At 43.1% G+C, this 26,232-nt stretch overlaps 1 protein-coding gene across 1 annotated transcript in view; it reads right to left on the reverse strand.

Moving 5' to 3' along the window:
- LOC124606171 overlaps positions 1 to 26,232 on the reverse strand; it is a 125,403-nt gene that overhangs the window by 73,783 nt on the left and 25,388 nt on the right. The window contains exons 5-9 of the mRNA XM_047138141.1: positions 24,685 to 24,886; positions 14,166 to 14,327; positions 6,537 to 6,748; positions 5,596 to 5,742; positions 5,435 to 5,517 (exon numbers count right to left, since the gene is read on the reverse strand). Of these exons, the coding sequence (XP_046994097.1) occupies positions 5,435 to 5,517; positions 5,596 to 5,742; positions 6,537 to 6,748; positions 14,166 to 14,327; positions 24,685 to 24,886 (806 nt within the window). The remainder of the gene's footprint in view (positions 1 to 5,434; positions 5,518 to 5,595; positions 5,743 to 6,536; positions 6,749 to 14,165; positions 14,328 to 24,684; positions 24,887 to 26,232) is intronic.

A 26,232-nucleotide genomic window follows, 5' to 3' on the forward strand; every position in this document is an offset into this window, starting at 1 on the left:
ATTAGAAGTAAACAGGAAAACATACATAGTATTTATAGAGCTGCAGGGTGTATACGCGGACAAGGAAAAAATTTCCCGGTTAAAAATACACTTTATACTGGACGAGGTAAGTGACATTATACTTTCCCTCGGAACTGTAAAACGTATCAACCCTTTGAATGGTTGTGGTTTTATATACTGGCGTAGAATTCCCCGGCACTTTAGAAAATAAAACTCACGGGGAGAGGGGGGGGGGGGGGGGGGGGGGAACACGTTTTGGAAAGATCTTTGATGTGTAATAACATGTATGCTGCTTATTTTCATACTACAAAAGTATAAATTCAAATTCCACCAATCACCGCACATTACTTTCCGAAGCATTGAAATTGAGATTGCGATGCACTTTTGTAAGCCAGTCATAGCTCATGTCACATGATCTCGCCAGTTGATGACAGCGGATAGTCAGAGCATAGGACACATGATGTAGTCAGCCAATAGCAACATCTCTGTTAAGTAGTGCAAACACACAAACAGCAAAAGCTAATCATAATTAACATACAGAGTGTCGCAGCAAGAAAAGCATAGCTTTCACTAAGCTTCCACATATAATGTTGATACTTTTTGCGCGTGTTGCACTTTAAGATGTATCACACAAATGTGCCAGTAAAATTTTTAATAACACCTAAATGTCCGATCTTCTGGGCTCTAAATTCTTCTAAATGGCTTATCATCAAAGAGTTATTTTTTAAATGAGAGTCAAATGCTCTGAGATTAAGAAATTCATTGTACATTCTCACACTTATTTCATTTTGCGTAAAAGGAAGTATACTTTGTTAGTAACACTTTTCAAACCGCCATTCCAAACATTTTCCAGCGACCTGTTAGCAATAGGTTTGTTTCAGCAGTCGCCAGAGCGCGCCAGACAACAGGCGTAACCGCGCTTGTGCAGCTACGATGACATAGGAAGCCCGTATTTTTGTATGTGTAAAACATTAAAAGGCATTACATTATGTCATAAAAGAAACAAGACATCAGAGGATACTCCAAGGGCATCAGAATTTCGTGAACCATACTAAAGTGCACACTCGCATGTCCAGATTCCCAATGAAGTAGGATTAAACCTGATATTAAGCTTTTCAATGTGGTTTTCTGGATGCAAATTCTCTTGGAGTACCAGCACTGTATTATCTCATGTTTGGCTCTTTATTATGGCATAATGCCATACGTACTAGTAGATGAAAATGTGCACTTGAAATGCAGTGAACACTTGAAACTAGCCAATAGTGTAGAATTAAACACTTCGTTTCAAATAAATTGACTCCCTCAGCGGAAAAGATTAATAAAAGCCAAATTTCTTTACTTGCTGTTTTGTGTAACATAAAATTACATATAGAGTACATAAAACCTGTAAAGACAGGAGATATGCAAGACAGTACACATTTCTTTAATCCATAGGTCCTAGCATTCCCCTCCCTCCACCCCCCCCCCCCCCCCCCCCCTCAACCCTGTTATGTTGCTACAGCTTTACATGGCATGCTTTCCTTTCCATGAAAGCTACATGAAAAATCGAAATGTCGCTGTATAATACTGAAAAAACTGTTAATACAAATAGTACCCAAGACTGGTGGGGTTTCTCGATCTGATTACATCTATTTTGTAACTGTCTGCTAGATAAACCAAAACAGGCCTTTCTAATAGTACAGCAATTTTAACACACGCCAAATAAACAAGACTGTTTTGGCACAAAAGGTCATTTTTATACCACGACAGAACATAATTCATGAAGTACCAATATCAAATGGCTACTAGCCCTACTACAAGCAAAAAGCTTTATGTTCGGTAGCAGTTTCACATTTCATTCATACACTCCAGTTTCTCAAGCATGAGATCGAAAAGTAGTAGTACGAAATTTTCAAATAAATTTGGAATAATCATATTCATTCACGATTTGTGTGATATCACCGTTTCTTCTACTTCCTCGTTTTAACAAACAATCTTGTCATCCCTAATTCTGTAACTATTCCTGTCATTGTCAAAACGTATTCTCTGGTTAACTTCACTAACCCTGCCACAATCACCAGTTTAGTTATCCTACAATTACTCTCCAGTTAAGTGTTATTACGTGTTCATGTAACGCGTTTTCCACGCTACTCCCAGAATAGAACTTAAGCGGCTGCTGGCCGGGGACTGTACAACTGGCCCTTACTAGTGTAGCAATGTGACCAAAAATTTCCTGCCAAAATTTCATTGTCTTGGATACTCCGAGAAGACAGTATGTAATCTTTCTTACCTGTTATTCCTGTTAGTCATTTATTTCCACACTGGTAGTCTAAATTTATGGATTTTGCTAGTAATTATGAAAATACTGATCATTCACAAACTCAGTGAACCACATAAACAAACAGCAATTGGCATTCATCCGTTTGGTTTTATTTCGCTCAGCTTGTTTAGCCCCATCCCTCTTTGTGGGCAGGACAGTTTATTTCTAGATGCGACAAGGATTCCCGTCAGAGACATCACGTACACTATGCACGCATTCAGAAATCAACTTGCAAGGATAGTCCCAAAAGTGAGGTCTCCTATTTTTTTATAAGTACATAGACCTGTTTATTTCTACAATGTTTTACATCAGTTTACAGCTTGAACATTTAGCTATTTTTCAACATAATCACCATTTCTATCGATGCATTTTTGTAGACGCTGTGGCAGTTTTTGTATGCCCATGTCATACCAGCTCACCACCATGCTGTTCAGAAAGTTATGAACCTCTTCTTTCACCTCGTTGTTGGAGCTGAATCGCTTTCCGGCCAAATGTTCTTTTAACCTAGGGAACAGGTGATAGTCACTGGGCGCCAAGTCAGGACTATAGGGTGGATGGGTGATTATGTTCCACTGAAACTTTTGCAAGAGAGTAACGGCTTGCTGAGCGATGTGTGAGCGAGTGTTGTCATGGAGAATGTTTACACCCTTGCTCAACATTCCTCTTCTCCGGTTCTGAATTGTCCATTTGAGTTTTTTCAGAGTCTCTCAGTACCTGTCAGCATTAATTATGGTCCCAGTGATTCACCTCCAATGACGAGTGAAAGAAGAGGTTCATAACTTTCTGAACAGCATGGCGGCAGGCTGGTATGATGTGGGCATACAAAAACTGCCACAGTGTTTACAAAACACTGCGCATGCGTGAATCTGGCAGCTTTGACGCACCAGTAAAATTTTTCCAGGTAGCATCTGGCTGCTTGCTGCCACTACTTCATAGCCCAAGGTCACATTTCTGCAGCCAGAAGTGAGAGAAGGTGGTAGTCATACGCGACTCAACTGTGCATGGGCACGAGCCCACTTGTAAGTGATCAAACGAATCTAATGTAAACAGTTGTGATGTCATGCTAATCAGAGGCAATTTGTTGTTACAAAGCACTGCATAGTCTTCTTATAGCCTTTGACACAGTTTGCTGTTGGCAGATGCTTGTATGAACACCGAGTTTTGTTACTGTATATGGGGCATTTCCTTTGCAATTTAAGTTTTGTTTTTGTTTTTTCTCTCATTCATGTTTTATTGCTGCAGCATTGTTCTGCAGTAGTGGGATATAATAATATCCTTTGTTACAGTATCAGTTCTTATCAGTCAAAATCACAAAAATGCAAGCGAAAACTCAAACAATGAAAAATTCCCGGGTTTTTCCCAGTTTTCTCCCGGATGTAAAAATTCCTGGATTTTTCCTGGTTTTCTCCCAGATGTCCCTGGTCATATACACCCTGTAAGAGAAAGTCGAACTATTGCATTACCCAAGATAGCAGGTATAAAGGACTTTCTTAGATATAGAACACCAGCTCTTCTGCCACCTGCATAAAAAATATTACTGTCAATGGTTAAAGAGGGGATTAAAAAGAAAAGACTGGAACTTAGCCAATCATTAGTTTGGCTTCAGATCAGGGAAAGGAACAAGCAAGGCAATATTGACACAACATCAAATTTTGGAATGGAAATTAGAAGTAAACAGGAAAACATATGTAGTATTTATTGACTTAGGAAAAGCATTATATGTGGTTGACTGAAAAAGTATGTCATTTACTGACCTAGTGAAAGCGTTTGATTTGGTTGATGGGAACTATCATTTAAGGCAAGGACAATTTGACTGGAAGAACAGCCAACTAATTTTGACTACACGCAAAAGTCAAAGTACTGCACTAGATATTAATGATGGCAAGAAAAAAGCAGAAATCAGGAGGGGAATTGGACAGTGGTGTCCTCTATTGCCTTATTTAATGTGTTCATTGAGGAGATACTAACAATAACGAAACGAGAGATGACTGGAATCAAAATTCATGGTATGCAGATTTACTGCCTCAGATTCGCACACTCGCAGAAAGAACTAAATCAAGGGATAACCAAACCGAAAATAAATACTAAGAAGACAAAAGTCAAACAATGGAAAATCCAGGATGGAATGTAACAATATCAAAAAAAGGAAACTTGCTACTCACCATATAGTGGAGATACTGAGTCACAGGTAGGCACAGCAAAAAGCCTCTCACAATTAAAGCTTTTGGCCATTAAGGCCTTCATCAACAATAGACGACACACACACACACACACACACACACACACACACACACACACACACACACACACACACAGGACTGCAGTCTCATGCAACTGAAACCACACTGCCAAGAACGATAAAAGTCATAGAAGACTTAAATAAAACCAGGCAGTGAGCAACATGTGGAAATAAACGAATTTTGCTATTTCTGTAGCACTGTGGAGGAAAACAACAAGTATCTCAAGGAAATCAAGAGAGGAATACGAATGGCCAAGAATGCTTTCCATATAAGAATACTCTTTTGCTTAAGAAACATATAAGTATCTAACTACGGAAAGACTTGTTAAGACCTTTGCATGGAATGTTCTGACATACAGACAGTAAAACAAATGAGATAGTACTATGAAAAAATCACTGGACACTTGATCACATAAGATATTCTTCTGTAAAAGATCTTCAAAGGCAAAGTCTTAGAGCAAAAAATTTGGGGACAACTGAGAACATTTATTTAAAAATATAACCTGTGAAATAGAATGATGTTATACATGAAGATGAAAATGACTGCTGAGGAGAGAAGGCTGAGCCTTTTAGAAAAGAAGGAGGAGGAGGAGGAGGAGGAGGAGGAAGAAGAAGAAGAAGAAGAAGACGAAGACAGTCCAGTGCCAGCATTACACCTTTCCTTTTGCTGACTGCAAGAGACAGATAACAGACAGTGGAAAAGCAGCTTTTGTACATCACAGTAAGGAGATGATTCTGAATGGCATGGTATTTCAAAAAATGATGAGTTATTGTTATTAATAATCCAGCACTGCAAAAGCAAATGATCACTAAACTGAGTACTTAAGAACATTTGTTTGTTTGTTCTCCCTACATATTACTTTACATATTGCTATATTTTCATGTTATCTACTTACTTCTTTTGTAGAAGATGAACTAAACTGAAAGTTATTCTCTGATGAAAATTTCTCAGTTTGCTAAGTTCTCTTCTGTACAAAACCTGTAAAATATGAAGTGTCTATCATAAAAACTGATATCCAGAAAACAGAAGAAAAGATAATAAATACAGTTCACTTACATTTTTCAAAGATTTAGTGAGTACTTCACCAACTTTTTCCTTCTGACTTTTTGGGTTTTCTGATGGAGAAAGAACAGTTATAATATGTTCCAGGGCTGATTTCACTTGTACTACTAGTGTAGAAACAGTATCCAAAATAGTTTCAATCTGTGTGCAAGAAGAAACCAGAATGAAGTTAGATAACTCACCATATTCTCTATCTGCAATATAACAGTGACTTACAATTTATCTTACACATACTTTCATTAACACAGTTTTATAAGTCCTTTATAGATTACTTATTCATTTAGTATACAACTATTTCTATCATCTTCATCATGTTCCATCCTAATCTATAATTTTGGAAACAATATTTTAAAAATTTTAAAATTTATCTAGATGATTTTTTAACACCAAATTTTTGCATATTTTTAATATTTTGTAGCACTTTGTGTGCAAAATACTTTTGCTCCTTAGGTTTTATACAGAGTATCTTAATTCAAATTCAGCATACCTTGGCAATTCTCGACAGACCATGTCACACATTTCAGTTTTCAGCTAGAACACACATGCATACTAAAGGTACTTAGTTGACATAAGATATTTTATGTACAAAACAAATTACAAGCCTATACATCCGCACAAGTAGAGAGTATAGACCAACACCCATTTAAAATCTTATTATTTGAACAAACTAAATTCTGTTATTTAGTTACTACTGCATATTTTTTTAAAAAGCAAAACTGAACTTAAGTTCCAAGGAAAATTTGTATTAAATAGGATGACAATTACTGGAGTCCAAAGCACATTCAAAAATCAAGATACATACAAGGGTGTTAAAACACTATTTGGGTTTCAGTGTAGCTTCAAATGTGGTAGAATATATGCCCTCACCTAATTAACAGTGATTTCCATTTTGAACTAATTACTGGCTCTAGTATGATAATAACTGTGACATTAACCTCAGGCACAAGATAAGTAGCGACTTCCTGTCGCTGGCTGGGTGACATACTGCTGAAAGTTGATTTTACACCTTGCAGGAAACGTTGGAGCTGGCTCATGAAAACCGGTAACCGCGACTTCGCATAGCGGATGATTTCATGCCGTTCCTCACGTGAGAGTTCAGCCTTGCGCTTTGTGAAAAGATCACAAAGCAACAACAATTTTGCACCAGCTGGGGAAAAAATCCCACATTAGTTCTGTTACAAAATGTATTCTTGTGCCAGTTTACACAACAAACAACAAGAACACAGTTACATAATAGATATGTTCCTCTATAAATCCTATCTGGTAAGTGCCCTGACTGACAAGCAATACTCCATAATTGGCTGAACCAGTGTTTAATAAGCCACTTTTGTGTATGAACTACACTTCCTTAGAACTCAGACAATCCACTGCAAATCACTCACGACAAATATTCCCAGGTATTTTATGGCTGCTACTGTATCCAGAGATTTATTTTCAACAATGCAATGAAACAAACACAGGTCTTCACAACTGTGTAAGCACGATGTATTACATGCCAATAACCTGTCCCTGCACCAATCATCAATCCTCTGCAGTTTTTATTACATGAAATAGTTTTCTGTCTTCAAAAATTTTCTGTATACAGCAGCAACACATGTGAATAGCCTTACAGACCTTCCTACTTTATTCACTGGATCATTTTTGAGTTTTGTATGTATGAGGTAGTTCTGAATACAGTTACAAAGCCGACAGCTATTTCCCTCGAAGATATCCGGGGTTAGTTTCATGTCAGTGCAACACAGAAAACATTTTCTACCAGAGCATCATGGATTTATTTCAAATTTGGTGCATACAATTATCCAGATGGAAAACTACCAATTTGCAGAGGTATAAAGGTCTTGTGAAGAAAGTTAAAGGTCTGAAAAATTTGGAAATTGTGTGAAATTTATGAGTTTCTCTCTCAACATAAATGACTATAATTCTGGTCCTAATCCAGATATAGCAATGAACATTATATAATTGAAAAAATAATGAGTACAGCTTCATGTTGATACACAACATGGTAGGTTTCTAAGAATCTCCACATCCAAGGTGACACTGAATCCTCAAAACACCCAAGTTCAGAAAATATATTGTATTGCCACAGTAAGCTACTATAAACATGGTAAATATCAACATGGAACATCAACGCATCATGCCCAAAAATTTATTTTGTCGGGAACAGCACACTATCAAATAGCACAATAAATATGAAAAGCAAACTATTAAAAACTACAAGTCATAAGTAATTACTGCAGTGATATTACATCCCATTTACCTTGTAGCTTCAAAGAAAAGGCAATAAAAATTGGTTACATCTCGTTTCACAAGTCTCCAATAATTAAATTGTTAATGTTCACCTTATCTGATATAGGGAGAGAGTACTTTCTTCCAGTCGATATCACTGGATCAGTCTTGTGAGAATGTCAAATCTTCTGATAACCAAAGTGTCTGGTATGGCAGAAAACACACAAGTCGTAGAGGTGATCCACGTAAATGCAGGAAGCTGGTCCGCACTTCATTTGCTTCTCCACAAGTCTACAAGACTTATGCAACCCACAAATGAATGTCAAACACATACGCCTGTTAACAGCATTTCTTTCCACATAGCAATCACTGACTGTCCACCGAAGAATGCAATATTTACACCAGGATATGTATCTTTGAGACATGCATACAATTCCTTAAGATTGTGCAACCCTAGCTGCCTCTGCTTATGTATGCCAATTCCATTTTCTTTCACAGACACAGTCTTCCACAGGAGACATGGGCGATGTGTCCGCGTCCATAGGAGGAGGAGGCGAGTAGAGTTGCTCTGACAGATGATGGTCATCTGGTTCCTGCATGGGTGCATCTCCTGTTGGTGTCAGTTCTTGTGCTGGCACCGATATGATGGTGAGAGGACTGTGTTGTAAGTAATGAGAGATTCCAGGATCCCGAGTGTCAGGTAGAGCCGAAGGTGGTGTAGCAGCATCTGGAACAGGCGTTGCCGGCACACGAGGCCGAAGCTGGTCCGAATGACGTACTGCAACACCCGTGTCCGCCTGGATTTCATAAAGGTGTTGGCCACGGTGTTGTAAGATGCTATATCCCCGTACCCATACAAGGTTGCTGGTGGTGAACCGGCCAAGCGAAGGCACCCGCTGCCGTGAGATGGAAGGCCGCAGAATTTGAAGTAGTGTGCAGGGCTGTCGGCCATGTAAGAGCTCAGCCGGGCTGTGGTCGCCCATTGGGTGAAACAGTAAGAAGCCAGAAATTGGAGAAGCGCATCATCAGCAGCAGAAGAAGCCAGGAGTTTCCTCATCTGATCCTTAAATGTGCGGACCAGTCATTCAACCTCACCGTTTGGCTGTGGATGGAACAGAGGGGCTGTGACATGCATGACGCCGTGACGGGCACAAAAATCCGCAAAATCAGAAGAGGCAAATTGCGGACCATTATCAGTAACAAGAGTAGAGGAAGGCCTTCCAAAGAGAAAATGCGAGCTAGAGCATTGGTGGTTGCCGCGGTGGTAGGCGACGTGCAACGCACAATGAAAGGAAAGTTAGAGTAGGCATCAATAACGAGAAGCCAATAAGTACCTAAAAAAGGTCCCGTGAAGTCAGTATGAATACGGTCCGAGGGCTTCTCAGGCGAAGGCCACGGTGGCAAAGATGACTTCGGGGCGGTGGCCTGTGACGTGACGCACAGGGGCCGCAGGCAGCGACCATGTGTGCGATTTCAGAGTCGATGCCGGGCCAGTACACATGACAGCGCGCCAGAGAGTTTGTGCGAGAGACACCCCAGTGCCCTTGGTGAAGGAGGCATAAGACCGAAGCCCGCAAAGACGCAGGGACCACAACACACTGCGAAGCATTTTCGGTGGAAAGGAGGGTAACACCATCCCTAGCCGTGAGGTGGTAACGCAAAGCGTAGTAGTTCCACAACGGATCAGAAGTCTTAGTGGACGGACGATCTGGCCAACCCTTCTGAATACAGCGTAAAACCCGGGAGAGGGTAGGGTCAGAACCCGTAGCAACCGCCAGCCGGTCCCCGGTGATGGGGAACCCATCCACAACCCGCTGCTCGGCAACATCCAGGTGGAAACACAAAAGTTCGTCCCTATCGAACGCCAGATCAGGACCCATGGGAAGACAAGACAGTGCATCAGCATTCGCATGTTGAGCCGTCGGCCGGAAATGAATCTCATAATTGAAACGAGACAAGTAAAGAGCCCAATGCTGGAGGCGGTGTGCAGCCTTGTCGGGAAGTGACATTGATGGATGAAACAAGGAAACAAGTGGTTTGTGATCCGTAACAAGATGTAATTTGGATCCATAGAGAAAAACACCAAACTTATGAAGAGCATAAATAATGGCCAAAGCTTCTCTTTCAATTTGAGAATACTTTTGTTGGGCATGCATGAGTGTTTTGGAGGCATAAGCAATGGGTTGTTCAGAACCGTCAGAAAAACGGTGCGCAAGGACTGCACCAACCCCATATTGAGAGGTGTCTGTGGCAAGAACAAGATGTTGGCCAGGTTGATAAGTAGCCACGCACAGGGCCTGTTTCAGCATAGTCTTCAATTTCTGGAAAGTCACATCACACGACGCGGACCAGTGAAAAGGCACATTTTTATGCAACAGGCGATGCATTGGCTGAGCCACCGAAGCAGCAGACAGTAAAAACCTGTGATAGTATGCTATTTTCCCCAAGAAGGCCTGCAGTGCCTTAACAGATGTAGGGCGAGGAACGGCATCGATCGCAGCGACAGTTTGCTGAAGCGGACGAATACCATCCCGAGAGAGTTGAAACCCCAAGTACATGATATATGCCTGAAAAAAATTTTGATTTCTGAAGATTACACTTAATACCGGCAGTCTGTAAGACATGAAAAAGTGTGCAGAGATTCTGAAGATATTCTTCAGTGGTGGAGCCAGTGACAACAATGCCGTCCATGTAATTTATACACCCAGGGACAGTGAGCAATAATTGTTCCAAGAATCGCTGAAAGAGAGCAGGGGCGCTGGCAACCCCGAATGGCAATCGTTGGTATTGATAGAGGCCGAAAGGCGTGTTAAGGACAAGAAACTGCCGGGAAGCAGTGTCAAGAGGAAGTTGATGATAAGCTTCTGACAGGTCAAGTTTAGAAAAATACTGGCCTCCAGCAAGTTTAGTGAACAATTCTTCAGGTCGAGGCATAGGGTAAGTGCCAATAAGGCATTGAGCATTTACAGTGGCTTTGAAATCGCCACAGAGACAAAGATCACCATTTGCCTTAGCAACGACAATAGGAGAGGACCACTCACTGGAAGTGACAGGAAGCAAGACCCCTGAAGCAGTGAGACGATCCAGCTCCCATTTAACCTGATAACGAAGGGCCACAGGAATGGGCCGAGCCCAAAAAAACTTAGACCGAGCAGTGGGTTTAAGCGTGAGACGAGCTTCAAAGTCGTTTGCACTACCTAACCCAGGAGAATAAAAGGGACGAAAATGTCATCGACAAGGAATCCAACTGAGCATAAGGAATAGCATCAGAGACGATATTGACAGAGTCATCTATGGAGAACACAAAAACGGGAAAGGCATCGAGACCAAAAAAAAATTCTCCACATTACTATGGTCGACCACAAATATGGAAACAGTGCGAACGACAGATTTGTAAGATACCTCAGCATCAAATTGTCCCAAGAGAGAAATCTTTTGTTTATTGTAAGTCCGTAATTGCCTAGTGGCAGGTGACAGGATTGGAGAACCAAACTGAAGACACATCTGAGAATTGATGATAGTGGCAGCAGAACCAGTATCCACCTGCATGCGAACATCTCAACCAAGTATTTGGACAGCGAGGAAAAACTTCCCTGAAAGGGAAGAAGTACAATTGACAGACAACACAGAATCAGAATCAGCGCAATCGTCATGAACATCATGTATGGAGGAGGAGGAGGAGATTAGTGTTTAACGTCCCGTCGACAACGAGGTCATTAGAGATGGAGCGCAAGCTCGGGTGAGGGAAGGACGGGGAAGGAAATCGGCCGTGCCCTTTCAAAAGAACCATCCCGGCATTTGCCTGAAGCGATTTAGGGAAATCACGGAAAACCTAAATCAGGATGGCTGGAGACGGGATTGAACCATCGTCCTCCCGAATGCGAGTCCAGTGTGCTAAGAACACCATGTATGCAGTCGGATTTGCAAACGGATGACACATGACCCTTTTTTTTGCATTTGTGACACACGGCCCAACGTTGTGGACAATCCTCTCGTGAATGTTTCGTAAAACACCGTGGACATGAAGGAAGTTGCCGGGGGTTTTGCTGCAGTTTCTTAGAGGGTTGTTTACGGTTAGGCCGAGGCTGCACTTGGGAGCGTACTGCGGCCACGTCGGCCAGCGGGGACACGCCACACGTTTCGTCAACAGCGCACAGAGGTTGCATTTCCCCGACATCACCCCATGCCTCTATTTGTGCTCCAGCGGCACGAGAAATTTCAAAAGACTGAGCGATGGATAGGACTTCATCTACAGTTGGATTTGCCAACTGAAGGGCACGTTGCCTAACTTCTTTGTCTGGCACCAACCGGATAATGGCATCCCGTACCATGGAATCGGCGTAGGATTCTTTGTGAACTTCAGTAACAAATGTACACTCTTGACTGAGGCCATGAAGTTCAGCAGCCCAAGCACGATAGGACTGATGCGGTTGTTTCTGACAACGATAAAAGGCAACACGAGAGGTGACCACATGCATATGCTTTTGAAAATAGACGGACAGAAGTGAGCACATTTCAGCAAAGGACAAAGACGCAGGCTCTTTCAAAGGAGCCAATTGCGACAACAAGCGATACATTTGAGGTGAAGTCCATGAAAGGAACAGAGACTTACATGTTTGGTCGTCCGCGACATGAAATGCCAAGAAGTGCTGTCGAAGACGTTTTTCGTAATCAGACCAGTCTTCCGCCGTCTTGTCATCAGGAGGAAAAGGAGGTAGAGACAATGACGAGAGACGCCCCGCGTTTGGTGCCGCAACGAAATCACGAATCGCATTTCTGAGAAGCATTTGCTGTTCAATGAGACCTTGCAATAGTTGCTCTAAAGTACCCATGGAAAATGTGGGTCAACGATGAAAAAGAAAAATTCACTACCTCGTCGCCAATTGTTATAACTTCAAGTTGAACAAATATATTTCAAAGACGACGCAATACATGTAAGTCACAGATCAAGTAAACAGAGTAAGACATGTATACACTTTAACAGTCAAATGATAACCAAGTCCGAGTCTAGCGGCCGCTGGCTGGCTGGCCGCTTAGGTGGCGCTGCTGCTGCATGGCTGGCAGACAGCGCCGCATGTAGAGGACGCGCGTAACAGCGCGGCGGCAGTTTGAAAGATCAGCGAGTCACAACAGGTATCTTGAGACATACAAGGTCAATGACCTTGAACTCATTAGCTTTTTCAATAATATAAGTTTCATTCCTATATCTGGATTAAAACCAGTATTACAGTCATTTATGAGACACTTATGTAAATTTCACAAAGTTTCCAAACTTTGCTGACCTGTGACTTTCGTCACAATTCTCAAATATATTTGAAAATTAGTAGTTTTCTATCTCTTATTGGGCTCATGGAATGCACTAAATTTCAAAGAAATCAGAGTGGGTCAGGTTGAGTGTTACATTTAAATGACATGGAATTAGCCCAGTGGAAATATCCAGAGAAGTCTCACTGTCTCCTTCATAATGTTTTTACTACTTTTTACAAAAAAAAAAAAAACAGTAAATTCAACATTGCTTTGTAACTACAAAGCTCTGCTGCAAGCAAAGGTAATATATTTCACTATTCTCTTTTCCAATACTTTCAAGTTGTCTAACTTTTGATTGAGCACATGTTATCTGCCATACAAGAATTCTTACTTCATTGATTTACTACAGTGTTTCACAATAAGATCCTTACATGAAGTCTTTCTATTGCTTGTTATCCTTTCCAGGAGATAGACTTGTGTAGCAGAATCTGTCAAGCTTTCAGAAAGTATGTAAAAAAATCTTCTGAAAATATTTGGCAACTCATCTACCTTTGTTTTTCCTCCTACTTGTTTTAATTTGTAAATTTTTCCCCAGATACAGTTGAAGAGAGGAAAAATAATCACTTTGCATTAAACCTTTCAACTGAAGCTATATTATTATATTCAGTCACTCTGGCACAGATAAAACTGATATTGCTTCTGGTCATTCAAGATTTATGTATAAATGACTAATAATGCAAGATTAAAAAATTAATTATTATTAATCAGAGTGATATTTTCACTCAGCAGTGGAGTGTGCACTGCTATGAAACTTCCTGGCAGATTAAAACTGTGTGCTAGACCGAGACTCGAACTTGAGACTGTTGCCTTTCGTGGGCAAGTGCTCTACCATCTGAGTTACCCAAGCACGACTCACACCCCGTCCTCACATCTTTACTTCTGCCAGTATCACCCTCCTACCTTCCAAACTACACACAAGTTCTCCTGAGAGGTCCTGAGTTCAAGTCTCAGTCCAGCACACAGTTTTAATCTGCCAGGAAGTTTCAATTATTGTTAATGTAAATTTAAGTAAAAAAACTGTAAGAACAAACCTACGGCAGCTTCTCTCACAGATTGCTTCACAACAAAACATAATTTGGCCGGATTAGAATTAAGGCTATCTGCAGAATGCTCGCCTGTGGAGGATTTGGCGCTGAAATGTTCGATGATTTGACTGGCACTGGCATGCATGTCGGAAACTAGGCCAATTATTTCTGTAAGAAACAAAGAAAAACATGTAGTATGCCAATTAGTTTCACATAATTGACTCAAAACTGTCAAAATATATGTAGGTTTTTTCTTTTAGTCATCATAAATCACCATCATTTACAGAAGCCAAAACACTGTAAATGAACATCAATGGCAGAATTATCTTAACTGTGCAACAAAATAGAAGTAAACTCCATTAACATGATTATACCTTGCATAAAATACTAGGTACCTCTGTGATTGACAGATTGCAGTTCACAAGACTCTGCATGTACCTACAAAATAGGCAACACTGCAGTACATGACACTCAAGAAAGACTGACTATTGGCTGGTGGCAGGCCTCTACAGCTTGACTAGCTGATATGTCAATCACAAAGATATTTTAATCAAAGTACGAGACTGCTGGAGAGCTAATTGTTCTGAGTGTTCACCTCTACATGTACTTCAGTGCTTTTCTTGATCAAGTTGGTAAATTTCATAATGAAACAGCTGTGGACTTCCTCTTTTGAAATAGTATTGCTATGAAAAATCCCAATTTTATCTCTTGTGTAGTGCTATTTGTTTTTGAACAGATAGAAATCCCTTCACACTTAGACACTATTTGTTCCCCTTAGTTCACTGGTATATCAATAACTGGAAGCTTGTGGCCAACATAGTGACAACAAAGAAATATCATGCATCGAATCAAAAACAGCGAATGTCTCCACATTTGCACTGGAGAAAAGAGATTTGACTCAAACACACGATCAATTGTTCTTTCAAGGCACTTCTTGATTTAGTTTTCCTTCCCCCTGGAGGGCACCTTGCTGAAGCTAGACTGGAGTACTGTATGAAATGCATTCCCAAATCTCATCCAGGTCTCTCAGTCACTGCCCCTTCTTGTTAGACAACCTCCTAACATGGGACGACAAATGTTATGTACAGTATTTTTGCATTAGTGGTGCTGATTTTTCACGATTCTTTCACGATTCGTAACAAAACTGGTATGTTTATGGTCAATGTGTATAATAATTCTGGCAAGGGCTGATGTTCTCTGAACAGATTATAGAAGTAGAGGCTGGAGCTTCAGGAAGTGTGTCTGTTAACTTCAGCCAGCACATATCTCAGTGAGATGACTATGGCCCTTAATGTGAGGTTAGAAGAACTAAAACTTATATTCCTTTTCTGGCGCTACAAAAAACCACACTCTTTCTAAGGGCAAATGACTAATTACACATATGGTACATAGTTTTACATTATCTTAATGCCATAAATAGTGTTAATACGTTATAACAACACAGATTAACACTGATTATGCCACATGGGGTTCTTTAATTTCAGGTAATTTTGATTTCCAGAATACAAAAATAACAATATTTTTGTTGAATTAATTCTACTTTTTGAGATAAAGGCAATCCATTTATAATGGCAATTAAATTATTAAAAAAAAAAAAATAGGAGAATATTTTTAAATCTTTTATTTTAAAGTTATCAGATTATTTCAACAAGCAAATTGCTGTAAATTATACAAGGAATAATAACATTAATCATAACAACAAAAACATATCAATAAGAATTAAGAAAAAGGTTTTGTATGAGATTTTCTTCAGTGTTTTTGGTCTGGCCAGTCTCTCTGCAAATTCCAGCAGTAGTCTGCCATCATATGGTGATCCCAACGGCATTGATATCTTTTCTTGACGTCCAACTGGAACTGTTCCCCTTGTTCTTGGCTGTAATTGCCCAAGTTCTCAGAAAATTTATCTAAATGACCGTGGATAAAAAAAAAAAAATGCAATTTGTCACTCATACTAGCTCCTAGTTTTTGGAAATTCTGGAGCACTTTGTCTGCTATTGAAGAACTGATAAAAAGCTTGTCCACACCTTTAATTCAACTTGAGTCGCTGTTTGTGAAATCATCATTGTTTATAAGAGTACAGATTTGTGGCCCATCAAAAATTCCTGCTTTTAACCAGAGAATGATTGACAAATGTATTTGAAGCCATTGCCATTCCTTTGTAAAGCTTTAACAAAATGTTTTATAGGAGCAGTGGAGCAAGAATGATTTTTTCCCGAATGACCAATGGTTCACGAATGATGTTATCTTTTCCTACAGTCAGGTTCATCCCCTGTGGCCAGTCTTTGCTCTCCAATGCTCATTTTTCGCACGACTATCCCACAGACAAAGAAAACGAGGATATTTAATGGTTCGCTGGTTGATTGGTTGGTTTAGAAGAGGGGAGAAGGGACCAAACTACGAGGTCATTGGTCCCTTGTACCTAATAAAGCAATGTGTGTCCGCTACAGTGAGTGGATCGTCATTAAAAGTGCTGGTTCCGGATGAACGGTACAATGCCGACAGAAATGCATGACACACGTCTCCATGGCGGAAAACTGGAAGCCATGGGCTAAAGCCCATGCTTGCACATTGTGGATGGCTTCCTGTAGGCGACGCTCAGGAACACCAGGACTGGAGCAGCCGAACAAAATGCAGAAGTCGTCTGCATACAGAGAAGGTGACACGGAGGGCCAAACAGTTGCTGCTAGACCATTAATGGCCACTAAAAAGAGAGAGACGCTCAATACAAAGCCCTGAAGGACTCCATTCTCCTGTATTTTGCTGGAACTATGGGAGGCACCAACTTGGGCACCCACAGTATGAAGCTAGATGAAGTTTTGGATAAAAATCGGGAGCAGGATCCGGAGACCTCATTCATGCAATATAAGATTATAAGTGGTAGAGCGACCCTGGCGGAAGCCACCCTGACATGAAGCCAGCATGCCATGTGACTCCATGACCCAACCCAACTGCCGACACACCATACGTTCCAGCAACCTCTCAAACAACGTGGGTGAGGCTGATGGGCCGATAGCTATCCACATCAAGTGGGTTTTTAACGGGTTTGAGCACTGGTATGACTGCTCTCCCACCATGCGATTGAAAGATCCCATTGCATCAGACCCAATTGAAGATTATGAAGATATGTCGCTTGTAGTCGATGAGAGATGTTTAATCATCTGGTTGTGGATCCGATCAGGCCCAGGAGCTGTGTCGGGGCAATGTGCAGGGGCACTAAGGTGCTCCCACTCTGTAAATGGGGTGTTATAGGATTCACTGTGGCGTGCAGTGCATGAGAGGACTTTCACTTCCACCCGCCGTTTGAGAGTGCAAAAGGCTGGGGGGTAATTCTTCGGCAAACAGAGTGCTCGGCAAACAGAGTGCTCGGCAAACAGAGTGCTCGGCAAACAGAGTGCTCGGCAAACAGAGTGCTCGGCAAACAGAGTGCTCGGCAAACAGAGTGCTCGGCAAACAGAGTGCTCGGCAAACAGAGTGCTCGGCAAACAGAGTGCTCGGCAAACAGAGTGCTCGGCAAACAGAGTGCTCGGCAAACAGAGTGCTCGGCATTAAAATCTCCCAAAAGTAGGAAATGTTTAGGTAGTTGATCAATCAGTGCAGTTAATACATTCAGGGGTACTGCACCATCTGGAGGAAGATATACATTGCAGACAGTTATTTTCTGTGTCGTCCTTATTCTGACAGCCACAGCTTCAAGAGGGGTTTGTAGGACCACAGTGTCACTACAGACTGAGTTTAGGACATGAACACAAACTCCACCTGACACTAGATTATAGTCGCTACGGTTCCTGTAACATTCCTTAGAGCCACGGAGAACCGGGATCCACATATCTGGGAACCAGGTTTCCTGGAGGGCAATGCAAACAGCAGGTGTAAAGCTTAACAGTTGCCGTAGCTCAGCCAGGCGGTGGAAAAAAGCGCCGCATTTCCTCAGAAGGATGACGTCATCGTGAGACTGGGAAGGAATGGAACATTCAATGAGGCAGTTTACGCATCAGGGTCACCTGCTGCCACTAACTTTTTGCCTGAGCAGTCTATATCCATTGTGTCTGAGGGTCTGGCAAGATCTAGGTCCTCAGCGGATGTGAGAATCTCCACCCTTTCCTCAGATGGCTAAATGGCTGATTGGTTCGTTGGTTTAAAGGTGGGAGAAGGGACCAAACTAAGATGCCATCGGTCCCTTGTTCCTAATAAAACAATGCCACATGTGTGAGAATAAAGTGGACGAAACACACAACACAAATGGAAAGAAAGGAAAAGCCACAAAAACGAAGGGAAGTCAATGAACACTAAAAGGAACAAAAGAGGACAAGAAAACAACAGTGAGATGCTAGAAACAGAAGAGAGTAAAACATGAAAGCAGATTACAGTGGCTGGCCAACCACAAGGATAAAAAGGAAAAGCCAGCCACTCTGCTCCCACCTCAAAAACTCCACCCTAAAAGCACTAGGGTGGAGGACACAGAGGGACAAAGGACATGCGCTAAAACCTATGTAGAAGTATAAAACCCACTCTCACGGATAAAACGTAAAACTGAAGGTGCTGTGGAGGCATTGTCACCCAACACCAAAGGCAGGGTGCTGAGAAAGTTGTAAGTCTGCCGCAGAGCGGCTAAAAGTGGGCAGTCCAGCAAGAGGTGGATGACTATCATTTGGGAGCCACAGCGACACTGAGGTGGGTCCTCGCAACGTAGTAGGTAACCATGCGTTAGCCACATATGGCCAATGCGGAGCCGGCAGAAAACAACCGATTCCCTGCAAGAGGCCTGCATGGAAGACTTCCACACATTCGTAGTCTCCTTAATGACACACAGTTTGTTGTGCATGCTGTTATGCCATTCCGTCTCCCAAAGCCAGAAAACCCTGCGGTGTAAGACAGAACACAGGTCTGCTTCGGAGATGCCTATATCTAGAAGCTGTTTCCGCATCGTCTATTTGGCCAGCCTGTCGGCAAGTTCATTGTCGGGGATTCAGACATGTCCTGGGGTCCACAAAAACACCACGGAACGGCAGGACTATTCCAGAGCATAGATGGACTCCTGAATGAATGCTACCAGAGGGTGGCGAGGGTAGCACTGGTTGATAGCTTGTAGGCTGCTCAGTGAGTCAGTACACAGGAGAAATGACTCACCAGGACATGAGCGGATGTATTCAAGAGCACGAGATATGGCCACCAGCTCTGCAGTGAAAACACTGCAGCCAACTGGCAAGGAATACTGCTCAATATGTCCTCCATGAACATATGCAAAGCCTACGTGACAGTCAGCCATTGAGTCATCGGTGTAAACCACTTCAGAGCCCCGAAACACGTTAAGAATTGAGAGGACATGACAGCGGAGAGTGGCAGGGTTAATGGAGTCCTTAGGGCCATACAAAAGGTCCAGACAAAGCTGCAGCCAAAGTGTTCACCATGGAGGCGTACATGAACAGACTGCAAGTAGAGGTGGTAAAGGAAAGGACTACAGTTCGGAGAGATGGGACGGCACGCAAACCGCAATCAATAGCCCCAATCTGGGCAGCCGATGCAGGAGATGGACTGCCACAGGCGGTAAAAGGAGATGGTAATTCGGATGCTCAGCGGAACTATGAATGTGTGCTGCATAACTGGTGAGCAGTTGTGCACGTCTGATCTGCAGTGGAGGGACACCAGCCTCTACCAGTACGGTGGTCACTGGACTCCTAAAAGCTCCTGTCGCTAATCAAACCCCACAGTGGTGCACAGGGTTGAGTAAATGCAATGCTGAAGGCGCTGCTGAACCATAAACCACACTCCCATAGTCAATTCGGGATTGGACAAGGGCTCTGTAGAGCTGCAGCAGAATACACCGATCTGCACCCCAATTGGTGTTACTCAGGCAATGGAGGGCATTGAGGTGCTACCAGCACTTCTGCTTAATCTGACAAAGATGAGAGAGCCAAGTCAATCGAGTGTCAAAAACCAGTCCTAGAAATTGATATGTCTCCACTACAGTGTGTGGATTGTCATTAAGGTAAAGTGCGGGTTCCAGATGAATGGTACGACGCCGACAGAAGTGCATGACACACGACTTTGCAGCTGAAAACTGGAAGCCGTGGGCTAGAGCCCATGACTGTACCTTGTGGATGGCTCCCTGGAGGCGCCGCCACTCAGCAACAACAGTACTGGAGCACCCGTACAAAATGCAGAAGTCATACATAGAAGGTGAGACGGAAGGCCCAACAGCTGCAGATAGACCGTTAATGGCCACTAAAAATAAAGAGACACTCAATACAGGGCCCTGCAGGACTCCATTCTCCTGGATATGGATGGAACTATGGGGGTCACCAACTTGGACAAGGAAAGTTCGGAGCAACAGGAAGTTTTGGATAAAAATCGGGAGAGGTCCCCGGAGACCCCACTCATACAATGTGGCAAGGATATGATGTCACCAAGTCGTGTCGTATGCTTCACGTAAGTCAAAAAAGACGGCAAGCAGGTGTTGCCATCTGAAAAAGACTGTTCGGATGCCAGACTCTACGGACACAAGATTATCAGTAGTACAGCGACCTTGGCGGAAGCCGCCCTGACATGGAGTCAGCAAGCCAAGTGACTCCACGACCCAACCCAACCGCCGCCATACCATACGTTCCAGCAGATTACAAAGAATGTTGGTGAGACTGATGGGCCAATAGCTATCCACATCGGGCGGGTTTTTACCAGTTTTGAGCACCGTAATAACAATGCTCTCCCACCACTGTGATGGAAAGACACCATCGCACCAGATCCGGTTGAAGATGAGAAGATGGCTGTGGATGCGATCAGGCCCAGGAGCTGTGTCGGGTCAATGTGCAAGGGTACTGAGGAGCTCCCACACTGTAAATGAGGCGTTATAGGATTCACTGTAGCGTGTAGTGAATGAGAGGACGTTCCCTTCCAGCCGCCGTTTGAGTGTGTGAAAGGCTGGGGGGTAATTCTCTGACGCAGAGGCTCGAGCATAGTGCACAGCAAAGTGTTTGACAATCGCGTTTGTGCCGGTACATAGCTCGCCATTTATGGTAACACCGGGGACACCTGTTGGGGCCTGGTACCCCGAAAGATGTTTTATCTTTGCCCAGACTTGGAAAGGTGACGTGTGGTACCCAATGGTGGAGACGTATCTCTCCCAGCATTCTTTCTTCCATTGTTTGATAAGGTAACGAACAGGGGCACGGAACCGTTTAAAGACTATGAGGTGCTCCAGAGAAGGGTGCCACTTATGCCGCTGTAGAAATTGCTTCAGCGACTTCTAGCAACCACCAAGGGACTGCCTTACACCTCGAGCACCCTAAATAGCGAGGGATCGCGTTTTCTGCCGCAGAAACAATTGTGCTAGTCACCTGCTCAACCATCACATTGATGTTACTGGGGAGGGGGGGGGGGGGGGGGGAGAGATTCTGCGGTGACAGCAGGGGTGAAAGTTCCCCAGTCCGCCTTCTTCAAAGTCCATCTAGGCAGGCATCCATTCGTCTGATGCTGGGGCAGTGATGACAGGAAGATGGGAACGTGGTCACTACCACACAGGTCATCATGTGCTCTCCAGTGGATAGATGGTAGAAGTTCTGGGATGCAAATTGATAAATCAATGGCCGAGTAACTACCATGAGCCACACTGAAATGTGTGGTGACCCCAGTACTGGAAAGGCATGGAACATTCAGTGAGGCACTTTACACCTCAGAGTCACCTGCTGCCACCAATTTATTGCCTGACCAATCTATACGCATTGTGTCTGAGGGTCTGGCAAGATCTAGGTCCTCAGCGGACGCCAAAATCTCCAAACCCATCCTAAGCCGCACTGCTTGTAGATAGCGGTGGTGTGGGTGCCAGCGCAATTTCCTTGGTATTAGGGGTTTTCTTTTTGGATTTCTCTCGTTGCTCCTTGGGTTTCCCTGGCTGGGAGGACTTCACTGGCTCAGTCTCGGGGACTGAGAATGAGCATGAAGCCCTACAACCAGCTGCTTTTGGGCTCTTCAGCCACTGGCGGGTGTCTTCTTTCCCACTAGACGAAACGTGGGAAGGGAGTGACCCAAGGGACCCCTTCCTAGTGAGAGAAGCCAAAGATACTTCTCCAGCTTAGAAGTGGTGACTGATGTCCCCGATGGTTGGGGGGGGGGGGGGGGGGGGGGGGGGGGGGGGTTGCCCCAGAAGTATGTGGAACAGGAGCAACAGGGAGGGAAATGCTCCCCACCATCTAGGGGGCAGGTGTGGTCTTCCGGCTAGGAGAGGTGACCTGGGATGGTGGAGCTCGTGGTGCCAGAACTGTTGTAGCAATGGCATAAGGCGATGTCATATGTACAGGATGCAGGCGTTCAAATTTTCTCTTAGCCTCAGTGTAGGTCAATCGGTCCAGGGTCTTTTACTCCACGATTTTCCTTTCTTTCTGGAGAATCCTGCAGTCTGGCGAACAAGGCGAATAGTGCTGTCCGCAGTTGACACAGATAGGAGGCATGGTACATGAAGTATTGGGATGTGATGGGCATCTGCAATCTCGACATGTGACACTGGAAGTACAGTGGGAAGACATGGCTAAACTTCCAGCACTTAAAGCACCGCATCGGGGGAGGAACATAGGGCTTTACATCACAGTGGTAGACCATCACCTTGACCTTCTCGTGCAAAGTATCACCCTCAAAGGCCAAGATGATGGCACCAGTGGCAACCTGATTATCCTTCGGGCCCCGGTGGACACGCCGGACGAAATATACACCTCGCCACTCTAAATTGGCGCGCAGCTCATCATCAGACTGTAAGAGAAGGTATCTGTGAAATATGATACCCTGGACCATATTTAAGCTCTTATGAGGCGTGATGGTTACAGAAACATTCCCCAGCTTGTCACAAGCGAGTAATTCCTGTGACTGGACAGAGGATGCTGTTTTGATCAAGACTGACCCAGATCTCATTTTGGACAAGCCCTCCACCTCCCCAAGGTATTCCTGCCTGTCTTCAGAGGCGACTAAAAGGAGTCTCACATGTTTTGGCCTTTGTGATGGTCCCCTGTAGGGTTTGACCTCCATTATTCCAAAATTTTCCCGAAGAGCGAGCCAATTAGGGAAGGGCGCCTAACTTGGTGCATCATGTCCATCATGCGCCGAGACCAATCACATCCTTTGTCACTGTGGATCTGCACTTCTGTTCATTCTCCAACTGTTGGGCGAGGTCACCCTCCTGGGTGCGTAATTTTCCATCAAGTATCATTTTCTACACTGATGATGATAATGGACTTGTATTCTTGGTTGATTCTGATATCCAGCATGGTAGCCAGTCCGTTGTGTTGGAGCCGCCTTGTACCCTGTTGGTTGTATCCCCCTGACTACACAGGGATTGCTCTGCTGATGCCTGCACTGCTAACCTCCCACAAATGCCAAGGGGTAGATGCCCACCAGGGGCATCGGGACTCCCAGCACTGGCCATCCTGTCAGGTGGCCTTTGCTGTGGCTGGGTGGCACCTGTGGAGAGGGCCCCTGGTCGGAGTGGGTGGCATCAGGGTGGATGACATGCAATGAAGCGTAGTCCATCATCTCTTGCTGGTGGTGAAACACCAGCAGTCTCTAAGCATTCATGAGCTCAATTCAATGCACAGAAGTACAACCCCAAATTGTTCCCCTGGCCACACCATGGGGGGATGTCAGGCTAAGGATGGCAGCGGATCTTATTTGCCCCGGTACCTTGTATGTTCGAGACCTAATAGTGAATCTTTCTTGACAATGAAGCCTTAGTTCCTTGTTGATCATTTAGAGAAGTTGGTAGAGCACTTGCCTGAGAAAGGCAAAGGTCCCAAGTTCGAGTCTCGGTCCGGAACACAGTTTTAATCTGCCAGGAAGTTTCATATCAGCGCACACTCCGCTGCAGAGTGAAAATCTCATTCTGGAATCCACCTCCTGTACAAGTCAATAAGAATGGGTTGAACAGAATAGACTCCCTAATTGTTCCAGGTTGTCTTGCAATTTATCATTTTTCTGAAATGAAAGATCTCAGTGGAAAAAGATACCTTGCATGATGTTAACACTATTAGGGGAACAACGGTGACTGGAATGTCCCCCACATTATCATACTTTTGAAGTGACAGTAATTGGGTAGTAGCTGATCATTAATCAGTAGATAACAAATTTTTATCTGTAAACTTACTTCAATGTGTCCCACAAAGAATAATAGTTTTATTACTATCTAGGAATCTTCTTCAGTTTTAGGGCACTTCTAAAAATGGATAAATTATTTAGTTCTTTTTCTCCAAGCATTTCTCTTGTCCCACCTTCTAAAATAGAATTGTTAACCCCAACAAGGGCTCAAGGGTACCACATTCACAAACAACATCCACACTAAAGAATTGTATGTGCATTAAGGAGTTTATTGAACTGTAGGAAACTGCAGTCATCAGTAAGGAAAACTTCGAATTCATCTGCTGAATAAAGGAACTCACTCTTTCCAACTCAAAGTTGCGGGTTACACCACACATTTTATGTGGGCAGTTGAAGAATCTGCATCTTAAGCATACATTCCAGTTTCCAATAGAATGTACAACAAAGTACTCACGCTGCTTGAGTGCCATGTTCTTGAGGTAGAGTTCGCAGAGACGAGCGAGAGGTTGCAGGCCTGGCAGAGCATGGGTGGCGACAGCACACTGGCGTGCAGTGCCCTCTGCCAGATTCGCTGGGAGGCACTCTGAATAAAGGTAGTGTAGCACAGTGCCCAATACATCCTCTGGAAGACCAGCCAATTGACGCCCCCAATCCACCTGTGCAAGCACAAGTTTTAACAGGTATTCCAATGAAGCATTTGTGGTAATCTTCTTTCTAAATTGCAGAAACATACTTATTATGGTCACAAAATAATTCAGAGAATGATTTCAAAATCAGATTTATTGCTTTCCACTGCCAGTTTTTTGTTTTTTTCCCCATCTTTTGAACAGTTCCTGGATGACCTTCCTGCACCTATCCCATCACTACTAAAAATTATCACCTTATCTCTCCCTTGTATATATGAAGGAAAATTAGAGAGAAAAGTATTGTCAACAGTGAGGTCATTAGGGACAGAGTACAATATATGATTATAAAAGTACATATAAGGAAATCTACTGTGCCCTCTTCAAAGGAACCATCCTGACATTTACCTGGAGCAATTTAGAGAAGTTTCTATAAACTTAAATCTGGATAACCATTGTCCTCCTAAATGCAAGTCCACTGTGCTAACCAACGTGCCACCTCACTCAGTGTCTTTTTGTAAATATGAAAATTTCATCACTTTGTGTGTAAGTATATTGCCATATTCCAACTAGTCACGTCTTTTATCTAACTCCTATACTGAAGTTTTCTTGTTGGCTAATATTCCCTCACCAGATACCCAAGTGCACAATTTTAGAGACAAATTTTTCATTTTGTAATAGACAAGATAAACATCCTAGTCTAACTTTCAATCTGACAGTTTTAAAATGTCACCAAGTTTCAGCCTCTTATTTCATTTCCACTTTATACTGGCAAGAACCACACAAATATATACACATAGTTATTATTTTCTTCCAATCTGTATATTATTCCATGAAATACATAAAAATTTAATTATAAGGGAAAAAACTGACAAACACCATAAAAAACGTAACCAAAGTTTTCTATTCACTGTCTACATATTTGGTTGGTTAGTGGGTTAAAGGGCTAAACAGCAAGCTACATCAGACCTCTGTCAATAGATAGGTCATCTGGAGTCACTGACATCCATCTAGTCAGCGATGGCAGCCAAAAATTTGCTCAAATTATGAAAGTATGCAGGAGAGGTTAAATCAAGGCACTGAAGGCAATACTGACACCAGAGCTGAGAAAAAATTTGGAGAGAGATTGGACCAGTTAAGCAGGTCAGAAGCAGACCAAGGCTCTCCCAGGGCTCGTCTTTGGCAAGAGAAGGCTCACCTGCTTCTGACTCCCGGGCTAAAACGGTAACAGAGGAAAGAAAGGCCGTGCCAGGAGATTCATAATAGTAAATGAGAGGAAGCTAAAAATGTAAAGAATATTATATGGCCTGACAATAATAAAATAAGGTGAGACAAATTAGATCAGCAAGTGGGTGGTGCCAGAAGAGTGTCCGTATGGA

Source organism: Schistocerca americana, chromosome 1 (assembly GCF_021461395.2).
Source record: "Schistocerca americana isolate TAMUIC-IGC-003095 chromosome 1, iqSchAmer2.1, whole genome shotgun sequence".
Lineage (NCBI taxonomy): Eukaryota > Metazoa > Arthropoda > Insecta > Orthoptera > Acrididae > Schistocerca > Schistocerca americana.